The 22547-nt window shown below is 42.0% G+C and overlaps 1 protein-coding gene across 1 annotated transcript in view; it reads right to left on the bottom strand.

Moving 5' to 3' along the window:
• Positions 1–856: 856 nt before the first annotated feature.
• The window catches only part of RNF24 (ring finger protein 24), a 105421-nt gene continuing 83730 nt past the window's right edge, over positions 857–22547 (bottom strand). Inside the window, exons 5-6 of the mRNA XM_043480117.1 lie at positions 7708–7787; positions 857–6913 (exon numbers count right to left, since the gene is read on the bottom strand). Of these exons, the coding sequence (XP_043336052.1) occupies positions 6775–6913; positions 7708–7787 (219 nt within the window). The 3' untranslated portion in view covers positions 857–6774. The remainder of the gene's footprint in view (positions 6914–7707; positions 7788–22547) is intronic.

Below are 22547 nucleotides of genomic sequence, written 5' to 3'. Positions count from 1 at the left end.
GAAGGAGGTTCTGTGAGGGTACTTAGGCTTGCTGGAGGGACTTAATCTTGGGCTGCCTGAATTTTGATGCCAAACAGGCTGCTGGATATTTAGGTTGGAGACAATAGACCTGACAATGATGTGCATGTAGGTGGGAATGTAGTGAATCCCAAGGTAGAGTGAGAATAACAAGAGGTGGACAGAGAAGGACAGGGCTGCAAAGAACATTGAAGAGGGGACTAGCACAGGGGGCCTGTTGCTCAGGAGACTGGAGGGGAGAGGAGCCCTCCAGGCACCCGCACTAGGAGGAGGTTTCAGAGTTGGCACAGATTTGGTTGCAGGTCATGGGTGGCCGTGAGGGGAGCAGTTTCCCTGATCTGTGGAGCCGAAGCTGAGCTGTGCAGAGGTCCTAGTGAGTGAGGGTTGGTGAGGAGAAACAGTAGCTGCCACAGGATGGCTTTGGACTGAGATTTTGTTTCTCCTCCAGCAGAATGGTATTTCCAGGCCTGGGATATAGCTAGAGGAGTGAGGTGTGGGCTGGTTCCACCACTGCAACCCTCCTGAGTACTGGCGTCCACATTTGGAAGACTGCTTGACTGTGTCCCCCCACATCTCCGGAGCTGAGGCCAGGGGTGGCAGGGAGCCCTTGACCTCTCTGCCTTCTCCCTTGCTGTGGCCTGATGCTCTACTGCTCAGCCCTGACTGGCACCCCACACCACAAGGAGACAGGCTGGCTCCTCTGTCAGTCACCTGTTGCTGGTGATCAATTCCCATTTGTTCAGAAGCACTTACCTTGACTTTTCAGCTCTTGCCACATGGGCTTAAATGGGATGTGGGTGACCAAGGGTATGTATGTGCTTAGCACAAAGTATTTTTAAAATCTGCTTTTTATTTACATTTGAGTCAATTACATGCATGTTTTATTTTTTAAACGAGTAATTAGCAAAATGCATTAAAATTTTAAAATAGCAATTAAATATACAAAAATATATAGCTTATAAAAAAACTGCGAATGTTTAAAAATATTCTGCTGCAGAATTCATAGTGTACAAACATGTCTATGAAACCTGAGGCTCAGCATTTCATAAACTCTTTTTTGAAGGAGTTATACAATATCTAGTGAATAAACCCCAGTGGGCTTAAAACTACAAGACTAATATCCCCTCTTTCTGGCAAAGATCTGTCAAGAGACCAAGAGAGGACAGTTCAGGAACACTTTCTTGGAAGACAGCTATCATCAGGAAAGAAACACTAGCCCCGTCTTATTCTTCTGTTCTAGGCCTTAGAGGGAAGGATGGATGGAGGGATGGTGTGCACCTGGCCCGAGATGCAGATTTTCCAGGCTTGTACTAGCTCAGGGAGCTGCAAGGGGCTTCATCGAAGTATAGCCAAGGCCCCTGACATGGGTAGGTGTGTGTCTCTGGGGCAGGGACCAGCCACAGAAGTGAGCTCTGGGTGATAAGCCACATGTGCTGGTGCTTGGTCTAAAAGTGGAATAAAACTCTGCATCTTGCAACAACAATTCAGGCGCTGACGCTGAACTGGAACAATAACAGATTTACTGAATAAGCCCCTCTATTTTCCTCCTCATGTTCCAATCAAATGGAAGCACATTCTGTGGCACACGAGCCTTCATTAATATTATATACTAAAGGAATGTGGCCCAGCATTTTCCAGTTATCAACTGCAGATTTCATCAGAATTTAGACACATTCATCTCCTTTGCTCAAATTCCTAAATACTAATAATGAAAGAGGTTCATCGATAGAAGGTGGTTTCACACATAGTTCCTTTCCAAATTTCTGGTCACAGGCTTAAGTTACACTTTTAATCCAGGGAATCCCTGGGCTGCTACTGTGGGTGGCAGGGTACTGGGGAGGTGGGTAAAGAATAAGAGGCACAGGTCCCTGGCCCTCCCCCCAAGGGCTGCCTGGAGGAAGTAGCTTTAACTCTGATCTCCTGCAGAGGGAAGAATGAACTTTTTAGAAAAACTGTTGGTGGGGTAATTTCTCGTTGACTGGAAAAAAATGTTGGGCGAGAAGATTCTGTGGGAACATTTGCTTTTCAGTGTGTGCATAGAGTGGGGAGGGAAAGGGAATAGGTTCATGAAACTTGAACATGGACATTCAGCCATGAGGCAGCTGACCACCTATTTGCTTAGCAACATTTGAGACATCTGCCCCACAAAAAGAATTGCTCAGCCTTCTGCTTCTCCAGCTCCTGCCTCAGAAACATAGCTTTGCCTAAGAAACTGTGACAGTTATAGCGAGATGTCACTGCTGGGCTGTCGGTCCTTACTGGAAACTGGGTTGGGGCCTGGGGTGCGCCTGCAGCCTGTGCTGCTCTGGCGTGTCCTGCCATAGACTCAGACACAGGCTGGGGACTTCCCTGGTGGTCCAGTTACTAAGACCTCGCTCTCCCAGTGCAGGGGGCCTGGGTTCAATTCCTTGTCCGGGAACTAGATCCCACATCCCACATCCCACATTGGGGAAGGAGAAAAAGGAGGGGGAAAAAAAAAGGGTTGTGCTCCCGTTATTTAGGCATCTGTGGTTAGGGTCAGGGAGGGACTGTAGTTCGATTTGTATAGGAAACGAAGATTTCATCATGCGGCAGTCAGTGGAAAATATGCCTTATTCAAAAGGAATGTGATTCCAAAAATATCCCCCAATTCTGGGCTCACCTTTTACAGATATTCTGACTTCTGGGATGGGTCTTCCCACATGACTAGGAATGGTCCTTGAGTAGTCCTTGTCTGGTATTACATAAGTGGAAAAAGAAAAAAATTACACACATAGAGCTGATTCTTGAACAAGATGGATTTGAACTGAGGTCTACTTACACATGGGTTTTTTTCAGTAAATACATTCTACACGGTCCAAGGTTGGTTGAATCCACAGATGCAGAACCACAGATGTGGATAGCTGACTGTCAAGTTACATGCAGGCCGTACAGGGTGTCAGCACCCCTAACCTGTGTTGTTAAAAGAGTCAGCTGTGTGTATATATATATATATATATACATATACATACACACATACCTACATACATGTACGTGTGTGTGTACTTGGTTGTATATGCATGAACGAACTCTGGAAGGTTCACAGGGAACCAGCTAATAGTGTGTACTCAAGGGGTGGGAAACTTGGCTTACTGGAGTCAGGGAATGCAAGGACGACTTAACTTTATGATTTGTGAACCACGTGGAAGGGATTACCTATTCAAAGAATTTAGAAGGAATATTCAGCACTGAGTGAAACCACATTGAGGAGCACAGTGGGCAAAGGTAAATGGAAGTGACTGAGGCAGATAAGGAGGGGAAAGGGGAGGGAGCCAGGTCAACTGGGGCTCAGCGGAGAGCCCCTGAATCTTAGGAGGCTCTCAGCTGTGGTGGTTTCTATCAGAACAACAGGGGAGTTCCAAGTGGCCAGCATGATGATGTCACCTAGTAGCACCAGCTCCTATGACCCCCCAGGCCTGCCTGCTGGGCTCCAGACATGGTAGTCAATCCCCGTAAGGGCTGATGGGGGCACTCTTAGTACACATTCCTGGGTGAGCAGCTAAGGAAACAGGCTTTGAGAGGCTAGTAGAAAGGCACATGGCTAGTGAGTGGCAAGGGGGTGACTGAAAAAACCTGAGCAGCTTTTTGTCCAGAGTTCTGGGGATGTCTCTCTGTGTGCATTTCATAATTTCCAGAAAACCTCTCAGAAACAGTTACTACAGTTGTTCAAAGTAACTTAGAGTGGAATCAGGCCATGAAGATGATAGGCTTTGGAATAGGGATGTGGAAAGAAAGGCTCTTTGTTAAGGGAGGTCCTCAGTATCCCTCAGCCCAGAACTCCCCATGGGCCACCTGCTCCTATCTGACCACTACTTTCTTGGCCTGACCAAATCTCTGTACCTCCTCAGCCAGGAATCAGGTCAGGCTGGTTTTGTTTCCTGTTCCTGCAGCCAGCTGAACTCAGCTGTACCCCTGGTAACAACTAGATAATGATTGACCCACCCGTGGAGTCGAGTTGAGGCTAAGTTCTGCTCCTCTAGCCCATGGTACACAAGCCACACCCAACTCTGGGCTGCTTAAGACATGTTAAGACCAAGTTAAAAAACCATGTCACCTGCCAGTGGCCCAAAAGCAGACCAGAGTCCTCACACAGGTTAATAAAAGGTGAATAACTCATGGAAATAGATCTGGACAGGGCAGCCTCACTGTCTCACTGTGAGGTGTGAGGCTGATCAAAGAGTATTAAGGAATCTTTAACTTCCTTAATAATGGGGATTTAACCTTGTCCCTCACACAAAACTGATTTTAATCAATTAAAGGAAGATGTAAGTTAAACCCTGGCCACTCGGTTACAGCAGTGCAGCCCAGCTAAGTCCTGGAGGAGGACCTAGATGTGGGGCGCAAACACTTGTGTTGTTAAGAGGCATAAGAACTCATGAGTGACACTGACCAGGTGACACTGGCCATGTTCCAGTAGGACACTAAGCCAGGAAAGAGAAGATGACTACTAGCAGAGTGAACACAACCACTTCAGTGTCAAGCCCCACCTTAGTGGAAGAGCTGAGTTTTTAAAAGCCCTCCATATTCACAAATGCTGAGATTACTACAAATACAGGGACTTCATGAGTCTGTCTTCTTGGTACTGACAAACTGAAATCCTATGAAAGCTGTGAGATGAAAATAATTTGCAAGCACAGAACACAAGATTCCTCCTCTGAAGGGAAAAATTCTTTTTCCTATTGGAACTCCATAACGAAGATGTGACATTTGTCCCAAGGCTGTTACATGAAAATGGTGAGTGTTGGCTATTAGTGAGGCAAGTCCAGAAGCAAGCCTACCTCTGACATTGGTCACTGAAAACATTTTACTGTAAACTGCTTTCCAGCATTCAACTCTATTGTGCTACAAATAGTGAATGCAGAAACGGTGAAAGTAGGAGTGTACAAATAGTTCTTTTCATGGGTGCCAGACAGGCTAATAAGGCTTTCATATAAAAATATTCCACACTTCCCTTGCCCTGTTTAAAGAAGCAGTCCAGTTGGCATACCACAAATAGGTCACATAGGGTACAGCCAATTCTGACCAATGGATTTGTAATTTTCCAAACTGGATTCTGCCCAGCACTTTTCTAGGGTAATGGGAATTTTCCTCCTCATCTGATCCCAGCCATCTGAGCCAAGGATAGGTTCCCTCTCCCATCCTAAGACAGCAGAGGTTGGATTCCAAACATATTCCTGGAGACATTCCATGAACAGAGTACAAAGTTTCCTCCCCCCTCGCTCCATGCCATACACGCTGTATTTCCAATGAGAAACTGCCCCTATTCACACCTGTGGGGTGGAGCAGAGGCAGTGCTGTTGAGGAGGAGTCCACCTCTATGATGGAAGGAGGTGGAGAGCAGGGCTGTGGAAAAGAACTTTCTGTCTGACCCAGTGCTGCTTCACATGGTGAACTTATAAAGTAGTCATGAATCCTGCTAGACTCTGAGTCATTTCTAGAAAAGGAAGATAGAAAGAACCAAAGAGCAGCATGCGTTTTTCTCCTATAACGACAGTTAATTATCGTTAAGTCTGAATACTGAGGCACACGCCAATGATGAATAGCCCTGCAGGAGCTTCCTGAAAACTATTTACAATTGCAAGTGCATCCCTGGCTTCAGAATTCCATAGGGATCTCATCTGGGATGCTTTAAATAGTTAAAATGTCAACGACAGGCATTTTCTCTTGAGGAGAAACAGAGATAGGGAAGGGAAGGGAGGGAAGAGAATGGAGGGCAGGACAGGGAGAGGCAAGGGGTTAGCATCCTCAGCTCAGCACGGCCAGGAGGACTGGCCATTATCAGAGAGATGCTCCTTCTCGGAGCCATGTGAAGGGCTCACAGCAGCTTCCTACGGGGGCAGTGGGCCAAGACTAGCAGCTACACTGGAGCCACATTGTATATGTGGGGATGTGGGCAGCACCCTGGGGCCCTCGGGTCATACAGGGACAGCATGGGCTCAGAGACCCATCCCCGGCTGGGGCTCCTGATGGTGGCTTGGCTGTGCCTCATTGGTGAGTAGGAGGGGAAATATGAGGAAATGGCTTTTGACCAGACCTTTCCAAGCACATCTACTGTTTTTAGCTCAGATGATTTGATAAGCAAATGTGAACTTGAGGAAGAATCAGTGGTGGCAGGTACTGCTGCTTTGTTGTAACCAAGCCCCTGGGTTGCCAAGATGGCCTTATCAAAGGACATAATGTGAATAGCCTTGTTGGCACTGCCTCCAGCATTGCAACCGGTTGTGCTTGGGCTGAGGTAACCGCTGTTTTCACTTGGCTTAGAGGCTGCTGGGAGGGTTTGCTGCTACAAAGGTGTACAGGGTCTGCAGAGAAGCTCATGTGTCCCCAGGGTGTGTGTGTGTGTGTGGGGGTGGGGGTAGGGGCTTTAAAGACCTGCCTTCAGTTCCCCTCTGGAACACTTGCGTTTGTCTTCCCTTCTGGTTGGTAAAGATTCACCTTGGCGTGGAGATGAGTGTCTGGGAGACAGAATGTAATGGAGTTAGCAAGAGATCCTCATGAGGTTTCTTGAACCAGATCGCGGGCTCATCCGTTCCTCTTGGCACGGGGTAGTGTCAGAGCACTTTGGTTGTCACAAGACCCAGAAGTCTGGGTTCCCAGCCTGGCTGGCCCGAGAGTTCTTCATGAGACAAAGGAAGCAGCAGCTGGCGCCCTAGGTAGAGCAGCCAACACAGAGACCACTTTTGTTCCTCCCAGCTCTGCTCCTCCCAGATCCTGCAACAGTTTGATCCTTGTGGTGAGCTATACAATGTTCTCTGCCCCGGGGAGGGGTCCCTGTAGGGGTCCACGGTCCTGCTTACTGTGCAACTGGGCCAGCTGCAGAACTGGCATGTTGCACAGTGGACATACTTTGCGAACTTCCAGCCATTTAATAAGGCACCTGCAGAATGAGACACCACAAGAGGCAAGATGTCAGTCCCGTGTTTGTGGCACCAGCTGCCCACACACCTCACATGCTGAACATTTTGGAAACCCAGATCTGGCGAGTGGAGTGAACAGCCAGGTCCTGAAGAGTTCTACCACTGGGTGGAGAATGCATTTCATTCTCTGGAGGAACCAGAGACTTCAGTTTTCCAAGAAGGTACAGTCAGCATATATCCTCAGTCATCCATGACTTCTTAAAGAACTAAGTACACTGAGGAGGGTGGTAGGGAGGAGGAGGAATCAAGTTTTCTAGTATACATACAAAACAAAATTGTAAGGGAGGGAGGTATATTAAACATGTCTGTAGGAAGGGGGAAAAGATGGTCCTACACTACTCCTTACATTGACTTATTTATTTTGATTTAAAATAATTATGGTTTTGATTAAAATAAACTTTTAGGAAAGTAAATTCTTATTGAAAAGTTCCAGTAAAATAGCTTTTTATAGCCTGGGTCTCCAAGGAGGTATGGGCTTGTCTGACTCTTGCCTTAAGTCCTGCCTTGGTAGTTACATTGCCATTACCCTGATCCCTCCTAATGTCTGTCAGTCTCTTTCTCTCTTACACACACACACACACACACACACACACACATAAATACAAACGCCACTCAGTAGGGTGCTTTCAGCTTTCTCCATCATAAACCAGTCATGAGTCACCAAGCTTGTCCGGCGCAGCCCCAAGCCCATGGGTGAGCTGGTCAATGTGCCTCAAGCCCAGGTCCTCTTAAATAATGCCATGCCAATACTCACTTTCTGTGGAAGGCATGCTTACACGGACAGATCCCCAACTCGTCTCGAGGCTTGAAGTCTTCTAGACACACTGCACAGAGCTGAAAGACAGATTTGCAGATGAGGCAAAGTCTCTGCTAAGTCACTCCCCAGGCCAATGTGAAGTGCAGGCCCCTAAGACCTGGGCATTTGAAGGGACTTCCAGTATCCCACAAGTATTTGAGTGAAAGAAACAGGATCAAATGGGCAAGGCCTTCTGAAGAAGAGTCTCCTGCTCTTCCTGCACATATCTCAAAATTTGAGGGCAGATGGGAGAGGACAGGAAGCAAGGGGCAGGTTCCTTTAGTCCATCGGAAGAGTCTGACTTAGGTTTCTTCATATCAGATAGACTGAACATAACTTAATTTTTTGTGCTGTGCCAAGGAGCTGACTTTCTGTAGGAAATGCTCTGCCTACTCAGCAGTAGAGCCCCTGAAAGGACTGCTCGGGTCCTGAGGGTGCTGGGGCTCTCCTTTTTCTGCTCTTCATAATGTGGAATCAGTAAACCATAGCACAGCCTTCAGTAATATGCTGCTTGTAGTTCCTGGGGTCCCTTACTCTGACACTGTCCTGTCAGTGTCTGTCTTTGTCATATAAAAAGTGATTCAAGAGTCACTGAATTTAAACTTAGGAAAATTTGCAGATGGGGCCAGGATTGCTCTGATAGGTGGCTAGCCTCAACTGCTTGGAAAGAAGCCTTATTCAAACCAGATGATGGGTTCCAACCACTACTTCTTGAGCACTTAACAGTGCCAAGGGACACCAAGTATCGTCCCACTTACTCAATTTACAGATGGGGAAACAGAAACTCAGAGCAGTAACCATGTTGCCTAGAGGCAATGCAGTTGGTGAGTGGCCAGGTCTGGCTGAGGATCCAGGTCTGTAAACACTTTTATCTGCCCAAAGCTTGAACTCCTCCCTGCTTGCTTCCCTGTCCATCTCCAGGGATCCTGGTTAAACCATCACCATTTCTTGTCCAGACTGCTGACCAGCCTCCCTGTCACCAATTTCTTAACCTATAATATGTAATCCAATATTCTTAGGTTTTGTGACAGGACATGTGGCTCTTTGTGCCCTGTGGCCAGTGCTATGAATGTTGGTCTTCCATCACCCTTCTCCACAGAACTCTCAGGGCCTTGTGTATATAGCAGACAAGATCTTCACAGGAGGAGGAGAATGGATAAGTGTCTTATCAGATTTGGATTACTGCTGAGACAGCAAGAGAGGAGGGAGGAAAGCAGGACAGATGGCTGGCCTTGGTTTGGACACGCAAGCTGTGTGACTTCTGCCATCATGATGCCTCTCAAGCTCTGTTCCTTCATCTGCAGGGTAAGGATATTATGTGCCTCTCCCTCCTCCACCTGAGACTGTCATCATGTCATCAGCTCAGGTTGGGGGCAGGCCTGAGGAGGTAGGAAGGCATTCTACTGATACCAGTTTTTATTCATATTTAAATTTAGTGATGGGAACACTATTTTCAAGCCCATTTTTGCTTTCTGGAGGAAGGTTAAGAACAAGCTGTGGGTAAAGATGAGAAACTAGCAGTTTTGGTCTTGGGATGATCTTTTGGGCTTCAGCTTCCCATCTGTAAAGGGGGAATGATGTTCCCACCTCCTACACTATGTGAACCGGTCCTCTGGCCTTAACATCCAGCTTTCCTCCTGGCATAACCTTCTGGAAAAAAAAAAAAAAACAATGTGAGGACTGCTGGCTCTGCCCTGTAGAGATTCAGTGCTGATCCTACCAAAGGGCAAGATGTTGGATGAGTCATTCATTTTTATTTGGTTATTTTCCCAGAATCCAAAATTAGATTTGTAGCCTTTTCAAATGGAGTTACTATTAATGGCTATTATGTTCTTTTAAAAAAATTCTAAAACCATAGTCACTTGAAAAAAAAGAACAAGAGAAACTCTGACATGTTAAGTGCTAAAGGTGACCAAAAGCCAAGGGCAGTCATGATAAGAAAAGCTTAGATCTGACTACTTAGCAGTTCCCTCAAGGGTCAAACTGATTTTACAAATTTACAGATTGTACTTTGCAAATGAGCTTTATTCTGCACTATTTCAACGAGACTGTTTTTCTCACTCCTTCTTTTAAAATGGAGATATAATTCATACACCATAATATTCACCATGCAAAGCATACAATTCAGTGCATGCTAAGTCACTTCAGTTATGTCTGACTCTTGGCAACCCCATGGACTGTAGCCCATAAGGCTCCTCTGTCCATGGAGTTCTCCAGGCAAGATACTGGAGTGGGTTGCCAATTCCTCCTTAGGGGATCTTCCTGACACAGGGATTGAACCTGGGTCTCCTGCATTGCAGGCAGATTCTTTACTGTCTGTGCCACCAGGGAAGCAATTCAGTAGTTTTTTTTTTTTTTTTAAATATATTCACAGAGTTGTGCAACCATCACCACTATCTAATTTGTACGTCAGCAGATTTGGAAAACTCAGCAGTGGCCACAGGACTGGAAAAGGTCAGTTTTCATTCCAATCCCAAAGAAGGGCAATGCCAAAGAATGTTCAAATTACTATACAGTTGTGCTCATTTCACATGCTAGCTGGTGGCTCAGAAGGTAAAGAATCTTCCTGCATTGCAGGAGACCTGGGTCGGGAAGATCCCCTGGAGAAGGAAATGGCTACCCACTCCAGTATTCTTGCCTGGAGAACTCCATGGACAGAGGAACCTGGGACTACAGTTCATGGAGTCACAAAGAGTCGGACACAACTGAGTGACTAACACACTCATACATGCTAGCAATGTTATGCTCAAAATCCTTCAAGCTAGGCTTCAGCAGTACATGAACTAAAAAATTCCAGATGTATAAGCTGGGTTTAGAAAAGGCAGAGGAACCACAGATCAAATTGCCAACATTTGCTGGATCACAGAGAAAGCAAGGGAATTCCAGAAAAACATCTACTCCTGCTTCATTGACTATTCTAAAGCCTTTGACTGTGCAGATCACAACAAACTGTGGAAATTTCTTAAAGAGATGGGAATACCAGACCACCATACCTGTCTCCTGAGAAACCTATATGCAGGTCAAGAAGCAACAGTTAGAACTGGACGTGGAACAGCAGATTGTTTCAAAACTGGGAAAAGAATACATCAAGGCTGTGTATTGTCACCTTGCTTATTTAACTTATATGCAGAGAACATCATGTGAAATGCTGGGTTGGATGACTCATAAGCTGGAGTCAAGATTACCAGGAGAAATATCAACCACCTCAGATATACAGATAATGATGCCACTCCAAAGGCAGAAAGTGAAGAGGAACTAAAGAGCCTCTTGATGAGGGTGAAAGAGGACAGTGAAAAAGCAGGCTTAAAGCTCAACCTTCAAAAAATAAGATCATGTCATCCGGTCCTATCACTTCATGGCAAATAGAAGGGAAAAAGTGTAAACAGTGAGAAGCTTTATTTTTTTGGGCTCCAAAGTCACTGCACATGGTGACTGCAGCTATGAAATTAAAAGATGCTTGCTCCTTGGAAGGAAACCTGTAACCTAGACAGCATATTAAAAAGCAGAGACATCACTTTGCCAACAAAGGTCCATCTAGTCAAAGCTATGGTTTTTCCAGTAGTCATGTACAAATGTGAGAGTTGGACTGTAGAGAAGGTTGAGCACCAAAGAATTGATGCTTTCAAATTGTGGTGCTGGAGAAGGCTTCAGATTCCCTCAGACTGCAAGGAGATCAAACCAGTCAGTCCTCAAGGAAATCAACCCTGAATATTCATCAGAAGGACTGATACTGAAGCTGCAACTCCAATACTTTTGGCCACCTGATGTGAACAGCCAACTCATTGCAAAAGACCCTGGTGCTGGGAAGCATTGAGAGCATGAGGAGAATGGGGGCAACAGAGAATGAGATGGTTGGATAGCATCACCACCTTAATGGACATGAGTTTGTGCAAACTCCAGGAGATAGTGAAGGACAGAGAAGACTGGTGTGCTGCATGCAGTTCATGGGGTTGCAAAGAGTTGAACATTACTTAGCAACTGAACAACAACAAATAAGCAGTCACTATCCATTCTGCCTTTTCCCCTGGTAACCACTAATTAATTTCCTGGCTTAATGTATTTGTTTATTCTGGTCATTTCAAAATGGACTGGAATCACGAAATGGCATCATACAACATGTGGTCTGTTGTGTCTGTCTCCTTTCACTTAGAATGATACCTTCATGGCTCATCCATATTGCAGCGTGAATTAACACCTCATTTTAATGGCAAAATGGTATTCTGTTACGTTGAATATACCACCTTTGTTTATCCAGTCATCTATTGATGGCAACTTGGGTTGTTTCTACCTTTTGGCTATTGTGAATAATGTTGCTCGAAACATTAGTGTACAAGCATCTGTTAAGAGTTTTCAATTCTCTTGGAGTTTTCAGTTAGGAGTAGAATTGCTGGGTCATACGGTAACTCTGTTTAAGTTCTTGAGGAACTACTAAACTGTTTTCCAAAGTGGCCAAAACCATATCACATTCCCATCAGCAGTGTATGAGGGCTTCAATCCCTCTATATCTTCAGGTTATTATATCTTATTGATTATATACAGTCTAGATGGTATGAAGAGATACTTTATGTTTGAACTGGATTGCCCTAATGACTAACGATGTGTTTATTGACCATTCGTACACCTTCTTTGGAGAAATGTCTTTTCAAATTCTTTGCCAGTTTTTTAGTTGGGTAATTTTTCTTTTTATTTTTGAGTTGTATGAGTTTTTTATATATTCTAGACACAAGTCCTTTATCAGATAGCCAACTGATTTTGACAAGGGTGCAAAAGTGTTTCTATGGCAGAAGGATGGCTTTTCAGCAGATGGTGTTGGAGCAACTGGACATCCAGAGGCACCAGAAGTATGATAGGATCCCTAAAGCAACCAAAAAAAAATTGGCAAACTGAACTTGATCAAATTTAAAAGCTTTTTTTCTATGAAAGATCCTGTTAGGATAAAAATACTGGGATAAAGTGTTTGCAAATCTTTTAAAATTTTTATTAATGAGTGAATGGATGGCTGTGCTGGGTTTTTGTTGATGCACGTAGGCTTTTCCTAGGTATGGCAAGTGGGAGCCACTCTTTGTTGGGATGCATAGGCTTCTCGTTGTGCTGGCTTCTCATGCTGCGAAGCACAGGCTTTAGGTGTGTGGGCTTCAGAAGTTGCAGCACATGGGCCCTGGAAACCATAGGCTCCTGTAGTTGTGGTGCATGGGCTTAGTTGCCCTGCAGCATGTGGAATCGTCCTGGAACCAGGGATTGAACCCACGTCCTCTGCATTGGCAGGTGGATTCTTTTTTTAAAAAATATTAAACATTTTTTTTAATCAGAGGATAATTGTTTTACAATGTTGTGCTGGCTTGTGCCATTCATCAACATGAATTAGCCATAGGTATACATATATCCCCTCCCTCTTGAACCTCAGTAGCAGGTAGATTCTTAACCACTGAACCACCAAGAAAGTCCCAGATCTTTTTATTTTGTAGGCTTTTTATTATTGAGTTGTAAAAGTTATTTATAAATGCTGAATACCAAACTTATCAGATAAAAGATTTGCAAATATTTCCTTCCTGTGATTTGTCTCTACTTTCTTGATAATATTCTTTGAAGCACACAAGTTTTAAGTTTTGATGAAGTTCAGTTTATCTAGGTTTTTCTTTGGCTGTTTGTGCTTTAGGTGTTGTACCTAAGAAACCACTGTCTAATCCAAAGCCATGAAGATATATATTTATGTTTACTTCTAAGAGTTTGGTTATTTTAATTGTTACATTTAGGTCTTTGATTCATTTTTGAGTTATTTTGTGTATGGTGTGAAGCAGGGCTCCAATTTCATTCTTTTTTTTCTTTTGCAAAAACTTTTATAGTTAAAATCCCCAATATGACTTCTAAGTTATTATTTTAAAAACTTTTATTTGACTATAGTAAGAATAATATAATTAAATCAATGTAATCCAGTCAACATCCTTTGACTTATTTTCATTTCCAAGGAAAGAAAAATACTTTGCACATGAGTAAATATTAGCAAGTTGGGCACAAAGTTATATATGATGACCAATTTCATTCTTTTGTGTGTGGTTATCTAGTTATACCAGGACCATTTGTTCTCCCCACTTTATCTTTTTCAAATTATGGGAGTAAGGCAACACATTTACAGGAGACTTGGAAAATACAAAGTTACATATAGTTCTACTATATATTATAATTACTTTTTAAGTAGATAAATTACAATTTTAATTGGAGTTTCAATATCATATATAATATGTAATATATATGTGAACTCCAAGAGGGCTCATGTGCCAAGGGGCACCTCCTTGGACTGCTGCTGCCGGTGCCCCCATCACTGCAGCGAGCCATGGCCAACCCAGGCCTCCACAGGAGACCCTCCAGCACTAAGCAGTAGTCTTCTGAGGTGACTGTTCCTTTCCCCTGGGTCTTGGCACACACAAGATTTTGTTTGTACCCTCCAAGAGTGGAGTCTCTGTTTCCCCCAGTTCTGTGGAAGTTCTGTAGTCAAATTCCACTGGCCTTCAAAGTCAATTTCTGTGGGGAATTCCTAGTTCCTTTGCCGGAAACCCAGGCTGGGAAGCCTGACAAGGGTCTCAGAACCTTCATAACAGTAGGAGAACTTTGGTATTACTGTTCTCCAGTTTGTGAGTCACTCACCCCACGAGTATGGGATTTGATTTTATGGTGACTGCAGCTCTCCTTACCATCTTGTTGCACCTTCTCCTTTGTCTTTGGACATGGGGTATCCATTTTTGGTGGGTTCCTGCATCCTCCGGTAGATGGTTGTTCAACAGCTAGTTGTGATTCTGGTGCTCTTGCAGGAGGAGATGAGCACATGTCCTTCTGCTCCACCACCTTGAACCAATCTACAGCACCATCTGTTGAATAGACTATTCTTTTCCTATTGAATGTCTTGGCACCCTTGTTGAAAATCAATTGACCATAAATATATCGGTTTATTTCTGAACTCTCAATTCTATTCCATTGATTTTTATGTCTATCCATCTGCTTGTATCACACTGTCTTAAATACTGTAGCTTTGTGGTAAGTTCTGATATTGGGAAGTGTGAATCCTCCAGTTCTCTTCATTTTTGAGATTGTATTTGGCCATTTGGGACTGTTACATTTCCATGTGAATTTTAAGTTCTGCTTGTTAATTTCTACAAAAAAAGGGCAGCTGTGATTTTGATAGGAGTTGTACTGATTTTGTAAATATTTTGGGGGAATGCTTCTCTATTTAACAATAGTAAGGACTTCCCTGGTGGTCCAGTGGTTAAGAATCTACCTGCCAATGCAGGGGACACAGGTTTGATCCCTGGTCTGGGAAGACTCCACATACCACAGGGCAACTAAGCCTGTGTACCACAATTTGAGCGCTCTAGAGCCCGTGCTCTGCCACAAGGGAATCCATTGCAATTAGATGCCTGTGCACTGTAACCAGAGAGTAGCCACAGTTAAGAGAAAACCTGCAGACATCCAGTGCAGAAAAAACAAACAAACAAACCCCAAATAGTAAGTCTTCCAAATCATGAATACAGGATGTCTTTCCATTCATTTATGTCTTCTTTAATGTCTTTCAATGATGTTTTATAGTTTTCAGTGTACAAGTCTGAGCATCTTTCTTTTGTCAAATTTATTCCCAGGAATCTTACCCTTTTTGATGCCATTGTAATTGGAACTGTTTTCTTAATTTCATTTTCAGATTGTTCATTGCCACTACAAAGCTGATTTTGTATACTGATCTTTATTCTGAAAAATTTCTGAACTCATTTATATCTTGATTTTTGGTGGATTCTTTTGGGGTTTCTGTGGCTACAAAATCGTATCTACAAATACAGTTTTACTTCTTAATTTCCAATCTGGATGCCTTTTACTACTTTTTCCTGTTCAACTGCTCTGGCTTGACCCCTCCAGTACAGTGTTGAATAAAAGGGATTAGAGTAGGCATCCTTGTTTAATTTCCTGTTAGGAAGAAAAGCTTCCAGTCTTTCAATAAGTATGATGTTAGTTGTGGGTTTTTCATAGAAGCCTTGATCAAGCTGCAGAAGTTCCCTTCTGCTCCTAGTTTATTGAGTATTTTTATCATAAAAGAATGTTGGGAAAAAAAAAGAATGTTGAATTTTGTCAAATGCTTTTTCTGCATCTATTCAGGTGGTCTTGTGTTCTCCCTACCCCTTTATTCTATCAGTTGGATGTATTACATTGACTGATTTTTCCTTTGTTGAACCAACTCTGTATTCCTGGGACAAATTCCATTTATTTATGGTATATAATCCTTTTTATATGCTGCTGATTTTGGTTTGCTAGTGTTTGTTGAAGATTTTTACAAATATATTCATAAGTGATATTGGTTTGGAGTTTTTTCTTTTTTATGATATCACTGACTGGTCCTGATATCAAGATGATACTGGCCTTACAGAATGAGATAGGAAATCACTCTTCATTTTTTGAAGTCAAAGAATAGATCCTATCAGCCCTGTCAGAAACTGGGCTAGGACATATGTTTACTGATTGGTCATTGCATAGATAACTTGAGTCCATTTGTTTTACATGAAAAAAGGCAGAAAGGTCCTTAACACATTATTGACTAGAGATATATTAATTCATCTTTTGTTACCTGAACATTATTGATCAGAGATGTATTAATACATTTTTTGAGAGTGATACAATTAACATTACCATGTGAAGTTGTTACAGTTTAAAATTGATCAAGGGTTCATTATACAACTTATGATTGTCATGATCATTCACATTTTGCTCTGTTGGGTTTTTCTTCCAACTTTGTGTATGTTATAAATGCTAGTTTACTACCGTAAAATTTAAAAAAATGACACACTGTGAAATTTTGAATTAAGAATTCAAATTAAGAGTTTTTTGGTAAATTTTATGCAGATACTTTCTCTGTTGTCTGTGCAACATATATACTAGTGTATCAGAAGATGATTTTTCAGAATACACTTCTAATTCAGATATGAATATTAGGCCAACAAAAATGACAAAAGACCTTAGTGATTGATTCTGATATGGAACGTGAAAATGAAGCTTGTGGTGCTGGAGAAGACTTTACAGGTGTGTCAGGTGTAACTAGTGAATGCAATAACCTGCAAAGTGTTAGTGAGACAACAGAACTGATTTTTGGCCAGCCAAAATAAAAATCACCAGCCACAGGCATTAGTTTCGGCAAAAATCTGCTAGTCAATAGCGAGTTAACTGACAGCTCTTCAGAGAATAGAAGGGAACTGGCATTTCAGAGTGATTTTTGCAGCTTGGGGAACAGCAGAAGCTTCAAGTTTGTGGGTACAAGACGGCATCATAATGTGAAGCCTCCAGACTAAAAAACATAAAGGGCCACCTTTTTTCCTCCACACTCAGAAGTTGGAGGATATGTCCATTCTCCTCAACTTTTTTAAACCTCAACTGCTATAAAAGCAAAACAAGGAATAACACTTACCTTACCTAACCTAATTTTTTTTATAGTGTGAGTTCCCTTGCTCCTGAGATAAATTATATGAAGAAAACAGACATCTTGGTAATCTTGCCACCTGGAATACATGATTCGTTTTTTTTTTTTTTTTATGTTGACATTATACCCATAAATAAAACAAACTTCAAGGGAAAATGTCTTTTAGGGACCATAGCACACTGGGAAGAAGACTAATTTTCTAGTACTAACAGAGTACATGATCCCTAAAATGCCCAAGAAGGAAGGATTTGACATTTTCCAAGAGCCTGACACAATCTGTAAATTTACCTCAAATGCGAGCTAGGGAATGGAGAGTCACATGGGGAAGACAATGTCATACAATGATAATGACCCACAGCTTATGTAATTTAGCCAAAATGATTTTCTCTTAAATAGACAATCATTCTTTGATGGTGGTGGTGGACAATAATTATTACACTTTTCCTTGAATAGTTACAAGGATAATCATATATCTGCAAAGGCAGCATTCCCAATTCAGAGGTGTCATTTAATGTTGGAATCTTTGAAAGCTATGAAAGCAACCTAAACATGGCTGTGCTGCTCAGGAGAGATCTGACTTTCTTGTTCCAAACTGAAGTACAATGGGCAGTCCCTTCCATGGCCTTCATGTATTCGTGTGCTCAGTCCTAGCCTCACTGGCTTATGACTTTTCTCTCCTGTCAGAACAGCGCTCTTTGAGGGAAGGGAGGGACTATACTCTGCTCACTCAGTCTCTAGGGTCCTGAATATTGTCAGTTCCCTATACATGCTTTGGGTTTTTTTTTTTTAATAATTTTTTACAATGTAAACTTGGGACAAACCTCAGTTGGGTTCTAAAAATAAATTTCAGTAATGTGATTTATAAGATTGATCAGTAATCTCAGAAAGATGAGTGGGTTTTAAATCTCCTCCCACATAAGAAAGGGATGTGGCAAAACTTGTAGCAACAGAGTCACCTCCTCACTGGACCAAAGGGAAAGGAGTGGGCTTGTGGGGAAGTGAGAAGGAAAAGATGCTCTTTTTTAAAAAATTTTTATTTCATTTATTTTTGGCTGTGCTGGACCTTTGTTGCTGCCCAGGGGCTTTCTCTAGTTGCAGTGAGTGGGGGCCTCTCTAGTTGTGGTGTGCAGACTTCTCATTGCGGTGCCTTCTCTTGTTGTAGAGCATGGCTCTAGGCGCTCTAGCTTCAGCGGTTGTGGCACTTGGGCTCAGTAGTGGTGCTGCATGGGCTGAGTTGCCCTGTGGCATGTGGGATCTTCCTGGACCAGGGATTGAATTGTGTCCCCTGCATTGACACCAGATTCTTTTTTTTTTTTAATTAAAAAATATTTATTTTATTATTTGACTGCACCAGGTCTTTTTTTTTTTGCACCAGGTCTTAATTGTGACCTGTGGGATCTAGTTCCCTCAAGAGGGACTGAACCCCCTGCATTGGGAGCATGGAGTCTTAGCCACTGGACCACCACGGAAGTCCCTAAAAACTTTTTTAATGTTAATTTTTAAAATTGAAATATAGTTGATTTGCAGTGTTTCAGGTGTACAGCAAAGTGATTCAGTTTTTAATATATATGTGTATGTATATGTATATAGATATTAAAGGTGGCGCTAGTGGTAAAGACTCGTCTGGCAGGCAGATTCTTAACCACGGGACCATCAGGGAAATCTGGAAAAGATGTTTTTAACTTCATTTTACACAAGGGGTGACTTCATGAGGTTACCTTCCTAGAGTCTCTTCCTGTGGAAACGAGGGTAGAGCAAGGCCATAGCATGTTTGCCACATGACCCCTCTTTCACTCTCTGCCTGACCCAGGAGTTTTCCTGGTCCTTGTGCAGCTAGGATCCCAGCTGCTGAGATGCAGGAAGGAGTAGGTTCTCCTTTCCTTTCTGCAATATCACCCTAACAGAAAAGGGGATGGACCCAAATGTGCTCAAATTTGGAAGCTACATGGATGTCTGTTATCACTGCATTGTACTGTGTAGATATAGGCCTAAGGTTCTGATTGGCCCACATGGCCACAGAAGGTGGATGAGGCCTTCTCTGGGAGAGTGGCAGGATAGAGTACAATACAGAAAAATAGCTAAAAAGCTTGGTGAAAGACAAATCTACATATTTATGAAGCTGAGTAAACTCCAAACAGGAAAAATCCAAAGAAATCCATGCTGAGACAAATCATAATCTAAATGCTGAAAACAAAAGGCAAAGAAAAAAATGGAAAGTAGCCAGAGAAAAATGACACATTATTGACAGGAGACCAATGATTTGAATGACTATGTTTTTCTCATCAGACACCACAGAGGTCAGAAGGAAGCGGCACAACATTTTAAAAGCACTGAAGGAAAAGAAATGTCAACCTAGGGATAAAGGTGAAATAAAGACATTCTCAGCTGAAAGCAAAGTAATAGAATTCATAGCCAGCAGATCTGCTCTAAAAGAATTGCTGAACAAGATTCTTCAGATAGAAGGAAAATTACGTAAGAAGGAAACTTGGAACAATGAACTATTTTTCCCCTCCGGAATTCTTTAAAATATATCTAATGGTTGAAAGTAAAAAATACAACACTGTCTGATGGGATTTTCAATGTACATAGATGGTATATACTTACTATATATAGGGGTAAAAGTAAAGGGATCTATATGGTGGGAAGGTTTCTACATTCCAACTGAAGTGCTAAAAAATTGATTCTAGGTATTTATTTTGTAATCCCTAAGCAACCACTAAAAAATTATACAAAAAGATAAAATCATAATATGATTTTATGAATGTTTAAATGACGCAAAAGAAGGTAGGAAAGGGAAACAAAGGAATAAAAAAGAGGAGGAAAAGCAGATGATAAATAATAAAAGAGTTGACCCAAGTCCAAACATAGCAATAATTACATTAAACATAAATAGTCTAAGCACATCAATTAAAAGACAGATTGGCAGGGTGGATTAAAAAACATAACTATATATGTTTATAAAAACACTACTTCAAATATAAATACACATAATGCGTTTACAGATTAGAAGACTCAAATGGTAAAGATGCCAATTTCCCCCTAACTGATTTACATATTTAATGCAAATAATAATAAAAAAGCAGGATTGTTTGTGTCTCTCTGTGTGTATTTATAGACAAGTTGCTGCTACAATTTACATGAAAGAGCAAAGGAACTAGACCAGCTAAAACAGTTTTGGAAAAAAAAAATAAAGTTGGAGGAATCATACACCTGATTTTAAGACTTGTTATAAAGGTACAGTAATCGAAACTGTGGTACTGGTGAAGGGAAACAAGCATAAAACTCAATAGAACAGAATCCAGAAACAGACGCAACCACTCACCATAACCAGAGCTGGGGATACTGTGGTGAACAAATCAAAGACTAAAGGCAAATGACAAGGCCCTTGGGCTTTTCTTAAAACAAAACAAAACTCAGATCTGGCAATAGCTGTCCTATATTCCCCTGGAGCTGAGTGCTGACAATTTCTTTAACACAAGACCTTGCATGCCCCAGTGTGTCACAGCTTCCAGGGCACTTTTCTGTTTCTCTTGATACCAAGATGCCATTAGATGCAATTTATTATCCCACTTACATGATTGTCCTATTGTTTTCTCTCAGAAATCTGTTTCTCTGGATCTATGTCTCTATTAAAAGATGGAGGAAGAAAAGATAAACAAGGAAGACTATGGGTTTTAAAATAAGGTATTTTTTCTTTACAGAAGGGCAATATATTCTCATGATTTTAATTATGTACACATCATCTCCTTAGTTTCACATGTTGAGTGTTGCTCGACTCCTAGACTGGTAGAACAATGTAAACAAAAAGTGATATAAATAATTGTAGCTGTAGAGTGGTCTGAGAAGTTGGAGGGGTGGGTGGTGTTTGGGTAGCCGAGTCTGCAAGGTCCCAGGAAGGCTCCATTAGGGGAGCAAAAGCCAAGAAGAAGCAATTGTGCAACAGTGAACCCCTCAAGAGCTTCTCACTGTTACTTCAGATAACACATGGCACCCTTCTGTACACTCTTGTGTGACTCTCATTTATAGTCTTCTGTAATAGATGGTTAATGTCTTTTTTTTTTTTTTTTTGGGTTAATGTCTTAAAAGCAGAGATTAGTTATGTTTCTTTGTGTCTCCATGGTTTATTACAATGTCTGATATGTTTTATATATTCAGTAACTTTTAAAATTACAGTTGACCCTGGAACATAACGCAGGGGGCTATGGGTGCTGACCCTCCATGCAGTTGAAAAATCCATATAATCTCTAGTCAGCCCTCTGTATCCACGGTTCCTTTGTATCTTTAGTTCCTCTGTATCCACAGATTCCAACAACACAAAGAAGTTTGACAAAAAATAGTTTCAACACAAAGAAATGCATCCAAAAAGAACCAAATGAACTGTGAAAAATATATGATCGGCCTCTGAAAACAGTTGTACAGCCAGGTTAGGTTTTCTTAGTTACAGTGAAACTGGAATTGATAGGTGCAGCTGAGATAACAATTCTGATACAAAATGATGCACCACAATGTACTTATTCAGGATAAAGATTCTAAACTAATAGGTCAAACCAATAAGGAAAACTTCTATTTCTGACAAACATGGTTATTCAACATCATTAATGTATGTTAGAATTTGATCTTTTCAATTATGGTCATCAAAATGACCCCAAACAGAAGAGGATCACTTTCTATTACTGTTTTGGGAAAAATTTTTAAATCAAGTAGTAGCTGATGCTTGAGTTTAATCCATGATTAAGTCTGAAATGCTGTACGGATTCTTTACCAGCTGAGCTACCAGGGAAGCCCAAAGGGCGTGTTGCCTCCCCGATGGGGAATCCTGGCCTCCCACCTGACAGGCGGGGTACTCACCACTGTGCAATGAGGATGGTGTACCATATCAACTCTTTGATAAAATATATGCAGAAAGAGCAAAGAAGCAGTGTGTGTGTGTGTGTGTGTGTGTGAGTTGCTCAGTTGTGTCCAACTCTTTGCAACCCCATGGACTGTAGCCTGCCAGGCTCCTGTGTCCATGGAATTCTCCAGGCAAGAATACTGGGGTGGGTTGCCATTCCCTTCTCCAGGTGATCTTCCTGACCCAGGAGTTGAACCCAGGTCTCTTGCATTGTAGGCAGATTCCTTTTTACTGTGTGAGCCACCAGGGAAGCCCAAAAAAGCAGCAGATGACTTCAGAGTGTTCAACAATAACATAAATTACTGTTTTTATTATTATTCAAATACTTTTACAAATTAACTCTCTTTGAAGAGATTGGCAATGTAGCTTCACCAGTTAGGTTACATAAAACATAGATATTATAATGTGAAGCTTTTCAAGTCCTTACTTTAAACCCAATTAAAAAACTCAGTAAGGGTG

Source organism: Cervus canadensis, chromosome 10 (assembly GCF_019320065.1).
Source record: "Cervus canadensis isolate Bull #8, Minnesota chromosome 10, ASM1932006v1, whole genome shotgun sequence".
Lineage (NCBI taxonomy): Eukaryota > Metazoa > Chordata > Mammalia > Artiodactyla > Cervidae > Cervus > Cervus canadensis.
The sequence above is the reverse complement of the archived record's forward strand: the minus strand, read 5'-3'. Positions and strand labels throughout refer to the sequence as shown.